The sequence below is a fragment of the Otolemur garnettii genome, unplaced genomic scaffold (assembly GCF_000181295.1).
Source record: "Otolemur garnettii isolate 467f Iridium unplaced genomic scaffold, OtoGar3 scaffold00101, whole genome shotgun sequence".
NCBI classification, from domain to species: domain Eukaryota; kingdom Metazoa; phylum Chordata; class Mammalia; order Primates; family Galagidae; genus Otolemur; species Otolemur garnettii.
The window spans coordinates 3741522-3754282 of record NW_003852496.1 but is presented as its reverse complement, the minus strand read 5'-3'; the positions used below and the strand labels follow the sequence as shown (position 1 = coordinate 3754282).

The 12761-nt window shown below is 53.8% G+C and overlaps 1 protein-coding gene across 1 annotated transcript in view; it reads left to right on the top strand.

The window, feature by feature from the left end:
• The window catches only part of NUP210 (nucleoporin 210), a 116057-nt gene extending 108476 nt beyond the window's left edge, over positions 1-7581 (top strand). Inside the window, exons 36-40 of the mRNA XM_003796207.3 lie at positions 747-997; positions 2420-2636; positions 4576-4671; positions 4749-4832; positions 6046-7581. Of these exons, the coding sequence (XP_003796255.1) occupies positions 747-997; positions 2420-2636; positions 4576-4671; positions 4749-4832; positions 6046-6146 (749 nt within the window). The 3' untranslated portion in view covers positions 6147-7581. The remainder of the gene's footprint in view (positions 1-746; positions 998-2419; positions 2637-4575; positions 4672-4748; positions 4833-6045) is intronic.
• Positions 7582-12761: the final 5180 nt, after the last annotated feature.

The window sequence follows — 12761 nt, the reverse complement described above, 5'->3', positions numbered from 1 at the left end:
TGAGGCAGCACTGGGGATGCTGTCGGGTCCAGAAGATGCATCCTGTGCATACTCAGTGTGGCCCAAGCCAGGCCTGGCACAGAGCAGGCCTTCAGCAGTGGTCCTGCTGCCCTAGTTAGTCCCTGACACTTCCCCAAGAGGGCTGTGAAGTTGTGTCTCTGGACCAAGAGAAACCAAGGGCCAGCAAGGAGGTGGCTCATAGGTGTGGAAACCCCTATAAGGTCCTTTCCCTGGAAGGGACCCTGGTAGGGCATCTAGGTTCCAGTGTGTGGAGCCCCAGGCCCTGCTCAGCAGTGACTGTCTAACCCCAGATCAGTCACAGAGGCCAGGACAGAAACCAAAGTGGTTACAGTCTGTGCCTTCCTAGAGCTTCCTGCTGCACCTGAGGTCGTAGGCCCTCTTGAGTCTGCCCTGGTTCAACCTGCAGCCTGGTGTCAGGTCATGGTATCTGCCATTCATTCTCCCTCATTTTTGCCAGGCTGGCTGGGTCCTAAGATGCAGAGCTGGCCCTGACGTGCTCCATCCTGCCCCAGGAGTGTCACTTAGAGGAGCCTCTGGTGGCTAGAGGATTCTGAAATATAGGACTACAGGTCACAGGGAGGGTGTCCCTCGTGGGCCAGGGCCCTGCAGGAGGTGACTTCTCCCCCGGGCTCTGGAGGATGCATAGGAGTTCCCCAGTTAGAAAGAGGGTAACATCAGTATGTGAGTGGGAGAGGGAACAAGGTGGGACACCCTTGTCTCTGCAGGCCAGTACCTCTGCTCAGTCACCATGCACCGGTTGACAGACAAGCAGCTGAAGCACATGACCATGAAGAAGACCGCTCTGGTGGTCACAGCCTCCCTCTCCAGCAGCCACTTCTCTGCAGAACAGGTCGGGGCTGAGGTGCCCTTCAGCCCAGGTCTCTATGCTGACCAGGCTGAAATTCTTTTGAGCAACCACTACACCAGCTCCGAGATCAAGGTCTTTGGTGCCCTGGAAGTTCTACAGAACTTGGAGGTAAGTGGCATCCACGTGCATGAGTCAGGGCAAAGGGAAGGGGGGACATGACATGGATGTCCTAGGCCACCTTTCTTTAAAGTTAAGACTAGACCAGGTATGGTGGCTCACACCTGTAATCCCAGCACTCTGGGAGGCTGAGGTGGATGGATTGCTTGAGCTCAGGAGTTTGACCAGCCTAAGCAAGAGTGAGACCCTGCCTCTACTAAAAATAGAAAAACTAGGCAGGCATTGTGGCGGCGCCTGTATTCCCAGCTACTTAGGAGGCCGAGACAAGAAGATCCCTTGAGCCCAAGAATTTGAGGTTGCTATGAGCTATGTTGACACAGCACTCTACAAAGTGACAGGGCGAGACTCTGTCTCAAATAAAATAAAAAATAATAAATAAGATAAAATTAAGATTGACAATGGTAAATTTTTTAAAAAACCTAAATGCTTCACCCTGTCTGCCCGTGTAATTTTGTTAACTCCCCAGCTACAAGGTAAGCATGTGAGAGTGTCATGGGAGGACAGCGCATGTGCTCAGGGAGCGTGGGGAACCTGCAGTGACTGGACTCAGGGAGGGACACTCTGCCGGGGGCAGCAAGACAAGCCCTGGCCCCTGCGGGGACAAGTCCCTTCTCCCCAGGCCTCATAGCCCTGTCAGCTCCTGGGGGTGAATAATCTCTAAGGCAGGGATTCTCAACCTTCCTAAGGCCTCCTAATGCCGTGACCCTTTAATACAGTTCCTCAAGTTGTGGTGACCCCTAACCATGAAATTATTTTTGTTGCCACTTCATAACTGTAATTTTGCTCCGGTTAGGAATCGTAATATAAAATCTGATATGTAGGATGTATTTTCATTGTTACATAGGGGTCGCGACCCACAAGTTGAGAACCGCTGTTCTAAGGTCAGGATCCAGAGGAGTCTGGGAGGAGTTCTGGACGACAGGATGGAGGAGCTCTCGGGCTGCTCTGCTGCAGAATGCACCCGAGATAGACAGAGCACATGTGCTGGGGGGTAGGGGGTGGCCAGCCCCCTGGGGCTGCTGGTGGTGGGCCTGGGATCAGAGCTTCAGCTGCCCCCTTGAAGAGCTGGTGATTGGTGATGCTGTGTGTTGCTTTAGCCTTTTTTAAACAGCACTCAAAGAGAATTCAATGAGGTTGACTTGTCTTTTCTTTAAAAAAAGTGCTCTGAGTATGGACAGTACCTGGTGACCTTGCTGACTGCATGCTGTCTGCATAGGAGGTGTGACCTAAGCAGAGGTCCCCGCCCACATCCTTCTGTGTTGGGATGGAAGCCCAGCCTGTTGGGCAGGACTGGGGGTGCTTCCTGGGATGGAAGCACAGGGCAGCATGCCTGCCTGGGAGTCCCTTCACCCCACTTGGTGATCTTCCCCTGTCTGCAGAACATCCTCCCCACAGGCCTGACATGTCTTGCAGGTGAAATCTGGGTCCCCCGCTGTTCTGGCCTTTGAGAAGGAGAAGTCCTTCGGGCTGCCCAGCTTCATCACATACACAGTTGGTGTCTCAGACCCCTCAGCTGGCAGCCAGGGGCCCCTGTCCACTGCCCTGACCTTCTCTAGCCCCACAACTAACCAAGCCATCACCGTCCCAGTGACTGTGGCCTTCGTGCTGGATCGCCGCGGACCTGGTCCTTGTGAGTCACAGAACAACATCGGCTGAGAAAGAGCTGGGTGGGGAAGGACAGGCTGGAGTAATTCTAGGTGTCAGGAGAAACGCAGGGTGTGAGGATTGGGGGAGTCAGAAATGCAGACCATGGCTCAGAGTGACAGTCACTTGTGGGGGCCAGCATGCCTGCTTTATCCCCCCAGGTCCCTGATCTGTTCTCAGCATGGCAGACCGAGGGACTGTGCCCCTCCTCTGCTAAGCAGCCTGCCATGGTGCACACCTCCCTCGGCGGCAAAGCCTAAATACCCACAGTGGCCCATAAGGTTTCACGCGGCCTGCCTCCCTCCCCATTTGTGACTCATGGCCCCCTTGCGTTCCCTGCAGCGGCCGTGTTGTCCTGTTTCTGAGACACGCGCAGTCCGAACTCAAGCCCTTGGCACTGTCCTTCCCTGTGCCCAGGATGCTATCCCCTCCGCCCGACTTGACCAACACCCTTACCTCCTGCAAACCTCCCTCAAGTGCTAAAATACAGTATTGAAATTTAGAACCTCGGCTCAGCGCCTGTGGCTCAAGTGGCTAAGGCGCCAGCCACATACACCTAAGGTAGCAGGTTTGAATCCAGCCCGGGCCTGCCAAACAACAATAATGGCTGCAACCAAAAAATAGCCGAGCGTTGTGGCGGGCGCCTGTGGTCCCAGCTACTTGGGAGTCTGAGGCAGGAGACTCGCTAGAGCCCAGGAGTTGGAGATTGCTGTGAGCAATGAAGCCATGGTACTCTATCCAGGGGGACAGCTTGAGGCTCTGTCTCAAAAAAAAAGAAATTTAGAACCTCGCTCCCAAATGCTCGAACCCTTTTCTCTTTACCACAGCCTTGCTGCTAGCTGACTATGTAACAACATAATTAATTATTAGGGTTTCCGCTTGTCTTCCTCAACTAGCAGTTAAGTATGTGAGGACAGTGCTTAGTCAGGGCCTGCCTGACAGATGTCAGGCCCTCAATGAGGGTTTATTGTTGAGTGGATGGATTCATGTATTCTGAGTTGCTTGTTGGCACCTGGGGTGGACTAGGTCCTGGGCCAAGCAGGTGTAGGAAAAGCCCCCATCACATAGAGAGGACACAGGTGTGTCCAGGTGCAGTGGGCATGATTCTGACGGTGCAGCTGAGGTAGGGAGGGTGATGCTGTGAGAGAGTCCCTGGGGTGCCGTGGGGTGGCGGGGACTGGCGGAGTCAGAGTGCCATCCAGGGCTCAGGCTTTGCTAGGTCAGGCTTGGCTGCCTGGCCAGGAACAGACTAACGGTGGTGGCTGTTAGGGCAATAGAGGCCACCTGCTGCCTTCTTCCTGCAGAGAAGGGATGTGTCCTGACTCGAGGCAACCTGGTGGGGCACAGGAGGGGCAGAAACTCAGCAGTGCTGGGTCTCATCTGAGGTGTGAGGGTGAGGACAAGGACAAGGGAGCTGGAGGAAGGAGCCAGGGCATGGGCCATGCACCCTGTGGGCGCCCTGAAGAAGAGCAGCTTTGGGGCACAAGGTGTGGGCTCTCTTGGCTCTGGGAGGCCCAGATTCTGAGAATAGTGGCACCCCATCCCACTAGTGGGCTCTCCAGTCAGTACTTTTGTTTTGTGGCTCTCAATTACAGCTTGGCATTTTCAAAACTGCCTTCTTTTCGGGCAGCATGGCAGGGTGGGCACAGAAACGCAGCCTGCCTGCTGAGTTGGAGGTCTCCCTTGAGAGGAGCACATCCTAGCAGGAAGCAGAACCTCTGCGGAGCCTCCACTGTGCTGGGCTTGGTTCAGAGGCCTGAGGGGGAAGGGAACACAGCACCGAGGGAGCAGGGCCAGACACTGACCTGGACCTTGAGCATGACACTTGGCCTTCTGAGACTCCCCATCCTCATCCTCGTATCACACAAACACTGGGATACCAGTGTCCCCTGACATTTGGGTAACTCATCTTTCATTGATGGCAGATGGAGCCAGCCTCTTTCAGCACTTCCTGGATTCCTACCAAGTCATGTTCTTCACGCTCTTTGCCCTGCTGGCCGGGACAGCTGCTATGATCATAGGTGAGGTGGGCTGCATGAGCTCTTGGGTCTACCCTGCCCACACACCCCCCTCTCTAACTGGTCATGTGTTCTTGCAGCCTACCACACGGTCTGCACGCCCCGGGAACTGACTGTGCCTCCAGCCCTTGCACCCCGCGCCAGCCCTCGGCACAGCCCCCACTGTGAGTAGTCCCTCGAGGTCCAACCTGGCAGAGCTATAGGGAAAGGGGTTAAGGCCCTGAACTCCAAGTCTTATCAGGCCTGGGCCTGGGCCAAAGGAGTAACTAGGCCTGACGCCCAGAGGACCGATCTGGGAGCCAGCAAGGGGGATGGGCTCAGATGCCAGTTCTGGGTCAGTAAGGGCTTTCCCCAGGACAGAGAGGGCAGCAGCAGGGAGCTCTGTCTCAGCAGGTGTACATGCTGAGCCTGGATGCCTACCTGCTGGGGCTGAATGCCCACCTGCTGGGGCTGCTAAGAAGGCTCCAAGCTGGGGTTGGACCAGCTGACTCAGAGAGGAGAATGCTGGGCTGTTCTGATGAGGGATTTCCCAGACAAAGATGAAGGACCAGTCCTATTCCTTTCAACAACTCAATTGTCTCTCTGCTGGCCCTGAGGCCCCATGTCCCTGCACAACTCCAGGGAGTACTTCTATCTGTTAGTGGGTATCTGCTGAAACAGTGCAGTGCCCAGCCATACAGTTGTACAAGGCAGCCCCTATGTCTCCTAATTCCCATTTGAGGCTGCTCTAGCCTACACCAGGAATCCTTGAGCTAGTCTATTGGCCCGGGGCGGGGAGGGGGGGCATGGATAGACTCCAAAGGGATCCCTGAATTTTTTTGAAAGAGGACAGAGTTTGAAGATAGAAGCATTTTCCTGGGTGACAAGATCCCACACACATCCTGGACCCCTAGAATCATAGCCTCCTGCCTGGCTGCCTCTCACCCCTGTGAAACAGAGCCCTAGGAAGGCCCTGGGGTGCTTAGCTGCTCACTCCCCTCCAAACTCTGCTGCTGCACTAGCTCTTCACGGCAGCCCCCCCCCCTTCCTAACCACCTTCCCGACAGCTTCCTCCCATGTTTGTGGGAAACATAACGTGTGGTCTTGGCACTGTCTCCCAAACACCAGACTCTGTCCGTGCAGCATTCTTGCTTGAGAAGCTGTGCCCCCCCCCCAGATAAAGAGCCCCTCCCTCCTGCATGCCCCAAGGACAGACCCTGTGATCCTGAAACCCGAGACTTGCTCTTCCCAGCCAGGCTCTGCAGGTCAGGGGCTACACCTGCAGGGGCAGTGCAGTCAGGCGCCCCTTCTGTATCAGGGCCAGCTCAGCAAGCCCCGCTTACAGAGGCAGCTCTCCCTTTGGCTCTGGCATTCACTTCATCTTTCTTTCCACCCCAGATTTTGCTGCCTCATCACCAGCGCCTCTCAACGCACTGCCTCCTGGTCGCAAAGGCAGCCCTCCGTCAGGGCTGTGGAGCCCAGCCTACGCCTCCCACTAGGCAGCACCACAGAGGCAGCCCTGAGCCCCGCCTTGTGCCCCTCCAGGACAAGGACACCCTGCTACTTTCACATTGACTAGAATGGGGCCCCTCCAGAACTGAGCCCTGTCCCCCCACCAGTGGCACTGCCCCCCTGTTCTGATGGCACTAGAGTTTGGGTTATGCTCGTGAGTGTGTCCTAAATGTACGAATTTCAAGCTTGTATGTTTTTTTTCCCCTTCCAAATCTTTGCAAAGCTGAGACTTTGTGGCCCATCCCGTCCTGCATCATTGTGTAGGGTTTCTGCACAATGTGCCGTGGTTTTCACTTTCTGGCGTTGCTAAAATCCCCCCTTCTCAAGCCCATGAGCAGTGAGAAGCTCTGTTTAGTTATCTGCAGACAATGTCACCGTCATGGTCTCAGGGAACAGATTGTCTATTTGGGGGCATTTTTTGGTGGGTTTTTTTTCCTGTGAAAACCTTCCCCCCCCCCCGGTCTGGCTGCTGCTAGGAAATTTGGGGAGCACCGGGACCTGAGGGTCCTGTGCCTGTCTCTCCACTGCAAGGGAAAAGCCTCAGGAAGCAGCACGCGGGAGCCCCTGACAGCGGAGCTCCGAGCCGGCAGCTACTGGAAAACTGAGCCACACAGGGCTGCTCTCCCGCTTCGGGCCACTGTGAACAGACTCCAGTGCTCGGTGCTCCTTTGTTGCATAAGCTGTTGAAACATCTGGTGACTTGGCTTCAGCCCCATGGGTATGTCCTGAGTGGAGTCTCTCTCTCTCTCCCTGTCCTGGCCTCTCCCTCAGCCCGGGGACATCCTGAATTGTCCTTAGGAAAACGTCCTTGAGATGGTGGCAGGGCTCTTCTTTTCTGTTTGTTTATTTGGAGAAGCCGCTATATTCTGCCTCAGCACAAAGACCCAGTGTTATTTGTCCTCCTTTGTGTATGCTCCAGTACCTCAGCAGACCTGAGCCGCTGCCTGGCCACGTGAGAGACAGCCTCGCCGGCAGTCAGCTCACCTGGCCCAGGCCCCAGGCAGCTTCCCGGCAGGCCCCAGAGCCCGTGTGGGCCTGCCCACCAGGAAGGGACTCCCTGAGGGGCTGGAGAAGGAGGAGACCCCTCAGAAAACTCTTCCCAGCTCCTCTTTGGGGATCTGAGACTTTCAGAACGCAGCCCCCTGTGCTCTAGGCCACAGCGCTGTGCCACCCTCAGGGAGATCCAGAAACTCATGCCCCAGAGTACCCAGGCGTGGACGCTGTATGTGAGAGTCCAGCCTGACTCTGGGGATGTGTGTGAATCCACTTCAGCCCTCCAGGGCTGGCCATGCAACTGATTTTTCTGAAGCTGGAGAAAGGAATAATTGTGCCTTGCATATTACTTGAGCTCAAACTGACAACCTGGATGTAAATGGGAGCATTTCTACTTGGTTTATTTAATAAAGCTCTGTAATTTCTTAAGAGTGTGTGTGGTCATTGACAAAGCCCTGGTGACTTGGCCTCTGCTGTGCTGGACTTTGGGGAGCAGATCTGTTCTGCTGCCCTTGGGCCTTCCCTGGTACCTCCCCTTTCTCTGACAGCCAGGCTGCCCCACCCACCTCGGAGACACCAGCCCAGGCAGGAGGACCAGGCAGCCCCACATCAGTCCCCTCTCCCTCAGGCACCTCTCTTTCCTGCCAGCTCCTTCCTTGGCATCACCAAAATACATCTGACTCTTCCCCCCGAAGGAAACCCCCATCTCTTCCCAGTGTCCTTCTTCCTGGCCGGCTGGGGCTGCTGATTCCTGCTGGGGTACTGACTCCTACGCCACTCTCCTGAATGTGTTCCCCCAGGGCCACCAGCCCTCCACTTGGCCACTGCCCTCTCCGTAAGCGTGGACACTTTTCCCCCTTAGCCCTCCCACCTTTCTGGCAACTCCTTGGCTTGCCCTGTGCTACCTTCCCTGGCTCACCTCCCTACTCACCCGCTCTCAGGCCCCCACATCAGCCCCCGCAGGTCATAACTAGGTCACAAGTGTGGCCACAGATGCTTAGGGAACTCAGCCTACCCAGGGCCAGCCAGTGGCGGGACTTTCTGCTTCCAGTCACCCCACCATCCGCTTCCCCTTTTCCCTGATGACCTGAGCCCTGAGTTTGGCTAGGTAAAAAGCAGCTGTAATACGCACTACGTCCCCCTGCTGCTTTTCTGCTGCTTTTCCTGCTGGAAGGCAACGTGTGACAGCAGCTGAGCAGAAGTGCCCCATGTAGCTCAGGCAGGGCCTCCTAAAGGGAGGATGGTGACACCATCACATATTCCCTATCCAGCCAGTTTCCATGTCCCATAAACCCATCCTCTCCTTGTCTCCATGCCCCACTCTTGACCCAGGGATCCCCTCTGGACAACGTCCTGGACTCATTGCCTTCCCTTCCAGACCCTTGGTGCCCACCCAGCAAACAGCAGCTTCCCAGCAGGCTCTGCTCACCTTATGCTCCCTGCAGACTGCCCTGCCTCTCTCCGCCCTGCCCCAGCTTTGAGCTCAGACTGGGCCGGGGCCAGCCTGTGTCCAGTCCAACCCCTCCCACCTGGGTGCTGCTCTGGCCTCTCCTTCACTGTGCCCATTCTGGATAATGGGCACAGCAGCACCTGCAGTGTTACTGTCAAATTAAAGACTGTGTGCAGCGCCCTCTCCTGGAGACTGGTCTGACTCTCAAAGGGGAAGACAGGGAGGGTGAGCAGGAGGCCTCGGTTCTGTCCAGCAAGGCAGGGCAGAAGTACCATAAGCCTAGACCCTGGAGAGCAGGAAATAGGAGGTTGACAGTGCAGAAGTGCTCTGAGGACCAGTGACAGAGGGAGGACCTGTAAGCCCTTGCTGTGGCCTGCCTGCATTGAGAAGCTATATGCCATGGCCCAAGAGCCCCTGCAGGCACCATCAGTGCCCTGCCCCTGGTTTCCCTGACCGGAAGATGGGGAGCATTGATTCCACAAGGACCCATGAGGACTAGTAGATGTGAGGTGCTGCACCCATGTACACCAATGACATTTCACTGTCATTGTTATTGGACAAAACTGGTGCCACATGGAGCCCAGATAGAGAGCATTTGTGGGGTGATGAGGCTGAGAGACAGCAGGAGGAAGTGTCCTTGCCCAGCCCCCTGGACCTCTGTCATCACATACTGTGTTGCTGTCATCTGACTCTATTACCCTTCCCGGGCTTGGAGCACTTTGAGGGTGGGAATAGGCCGGATTCTGCTACATCTCCAGGACCCCACTCACAGAAAGACTCAGAATGTGTTCACCAGTGTCAAATACTCAACACAAGCCCTGCCTGGTGGATCATTAACACTCAATGTCAGCATTACCCTAAGGCAGCCCCCTCAGGACTATAAGAGGGCTGCCAGGATCCAGGCATCACGTCCACATCCAGACACGGCACCATCCAGAAGAGTTGCAGAGACACAGGCTCTCCCTGTCTCCTTCCAAGGACTAAAGATATCTTTCCTGGAAGGCTCCTTGCAGACAGCTCCCCCGTCCCATAGCTGGGATTGTCTCATGGCCATTCCTGGCCCGTGGCTGGTGAGGGGAGTGAGGCTGTGTACACTCACCCTTCAAGATAGGCTGAGCATCAGTTAGCCGACTGCCTCAGCTTCTTCCAGATAACACAGAAGGGTCTCAGCAACTGTCTGGTTGGTCTCTACCAGTGACGGGTTTCTTCCCTCCACTTACCTCACGTGAACTAGGGCCTCAGAGCTGAGGTCTGAGCTTTGTTTTCTAGGAAGGAACAGCATTTATTTTGGGTTTTTTGAGATAGAGTCTCACTCTGTTGCCCTCAGTAGAGTGCTGTGGCATCATAGTTCACAGCAATCTCAAACTCCTGGGCTCAAGCGATCCTCCTGCCTCAGCTTCCCAGAGTGCTGGAATTACAGGTGGTGAGCCACTGAGCCTGGCCCAGGAGCAGCATTTGAAAGCACATCCAGGGACAGCAGATGTGACTGCAGGTGGAGGCAACCAGATCTTGCCAGCGAGTGCACTCAATAAGCCGTGGACAAAAACCAGGTGACACAACACAGTTCCAGCTTTCTGTTCCCAAACTAGCCAAGCAACTCTCAATCTTTAAAGGGTGCCAGAGAAAGCTTTTAGCACCATTTAGCGCTAAAAATATGGGATGGCATATAGTTTTTTTTTCCTCTAGAATTCCTAAGTTTGGCCGAAAATTAACTAACTCTCTCCCTCTCTCTCGTTCCATATCTGTCTGTCTCTACCTGTGTCTGTCTGTCTCTCTTCGTACCACTGTGTGTGTGTGCACATTTGTGACTCCTGAAGCTACAGGCATTCTGGAAATGATGCATCTCCAGATATGATGACACCAGCCAGGACAGAACACAGACCCTGGGGCATCCAGGGCCAGTAGCAAAGGTCTGGGCTGGTGGGAGACACACAGACCTTACAGATCAGGTGGCTGGGAGTCCAGCCCACCTTTTGGGGGGCTAGCAAGAAATTGTTTTGCTTCTCTGGACTGCAGTAGTTCCCTTGGCCTTCCTAACATCTGTCTGCACACTCCCCAGAGTGGCTCCCAGCGGGAAGCAGGTGCCAGGGGCATCACCAGTCCCAGCTCCTCAGCCTCCGGACACACCCCCTCTCCCCCGTGCCTATGTGGTTCCTCCCACACATGGCAGCAAGGCACAGCATGTGACTTGTTTTGGCCAATAGAACATGGGCGAGAGTGACAGCATGTCAGTTCTGAGTCGCTCACCCTTCATGTGCTTCTGCCATTGACATAACAACCAAGAAGTTCAGGCAGCTGCTGGCCTGTGGAGGCGGAAAGGCACGGGAGGGGACAAGCCTGCCCACCCCTGCAGATCAACTGACCTGCAGACGGGTGACTGTGAGGATTAATGACGGCTGTTTGACGCCACTAACTTTGGGGACGGTTTGTTAGGCAGCATTACCACAGCAGTAGGTGGCTGATAGAAACTTGCTGTGGGTTTCTTCCCAGATAGATCCATCGAAGGCAGATATCTTCTATCACCAGGCCCTTCACTTCAGCTTATTCTCTCCTGGGCTCTGCCTGGGACAGGGTTTCCTGGGTGTTCCTGCCTCAGACCTGGCCAGGCACTCAGTCAGGCAGCTCCAAGGACAAAAAGTACAGGAAAGCCCCGAGAGGCAGGGCCCTCCCTCCCCGAGCGCCTCCTTTTTGGGACAGGCTGCCGTGAGGGCTGGTGGAAATGCAGCTCTGAGAATGCCCCTCCATCAGTGTGAGTTCTGCATCCAGAGGAAACCACCCTGCCCAGCCTCACCACCCATTCCATCTCTCGGAGTGGGGGCCACACAGGGAAGGATGTGTACAGGACAGTTTGCTGACAGGTTCGAATTTGGCCCAGGCCAGGTCTCAAAAAAAAAAATTAATACAAGAAAAGAAATTTTATCATAGAAAAAAATTTCTTCTTATCAAAAAAATTTTTTGAGACAGAATCTCACTCTGTTACCCTGAGTAGGGTGCCATGGCTTCATAGCTCATGGTAACTTCAAACTCTAGGCTCAAGTGATCCTCTTGCCTCAGCCTCCCAAATAGCTGGGACTATAGGTGCCCACCACCACACCTGTCTATTTTTCTATTTTTAGTAGAGATGGGGTCTCATTCTTGTTCAGGCTGGTCTCAAACTCCTGAGCTCAGGTGCTCCACCTGCCTTAGCCTCCCAGAGTGCTGGGATACAGGCGTGAGCCACCGTGCTCGGGCTAAAAGAAAATTACATAAGAAATTTTATTCTGGGCGTGGTGGCCCATGTCTATAATCTCAGCACTTTGAGAGGCCAAGGTGGGAGGATTGCTCGAGCCCAGGAGTTCAAGGTTGCAATGAGCTATGATCACACTGCTGCACTCCAGCCTGGGCAACCCATCTCTAAGAAATTTTAACAAGAAAAGTTTTTATAAGAAAAATATTTTAGTATAGAAACAATTTTAACAGAAAAGTATGAAGAATATCATATCAAACCCCCTATGCTCGCCCCTCGGTGTGGGCTCTCATTAGCTTGGTATTATAGGCTTCCAAGCCATATTGTTTTTTGTTGGTGTTTTTTTGTTTTTCAGTTTAAAAAAAAGCGGTTTAACCAAAAAATACAAATATTTAGGCTCTACCTCCTACCCCTTCTTCTCCCTTCTCAAAAACAACCACTTTTATCAATTTGATGCCTATCTTTCCAAAGCAATGTTTATTTTTAATAATAAGCATTAGTAAATATCATTATTTTCTATGTTATTTGAAAAGATTACTTAATGATGGCCACACTTGGTAACGTTCAGCATCTTGCTTTTTTCTCTTAGGTGTTATGTACTATTCTATCCTACAGCTGCAATCCAATTTAATTCTTCATTCCCTTTCCCTATTGTTGGATAGAAATATCATTTCAGATATTTGCTGAAATAAGTACTGCTGCAGTGACCATCCCTGTCCAAGACTCCCTGGCACAGGAGCCAGAGTATCCCGAGGAGTGACATTACTGGGTGAAAGGGTGTGCCCATTATCAATTCCACTAAATGCTGCCAAATTAATTTCCAAAGCACTGTGCCAATTTGCACACCCATCAGCTGGAAATGAGTTTCTGTTTCCCCTTTCTTGCCAACACAAAATATTGCCATGCATATGTGTTTATTCTCGCTGGTTTGGT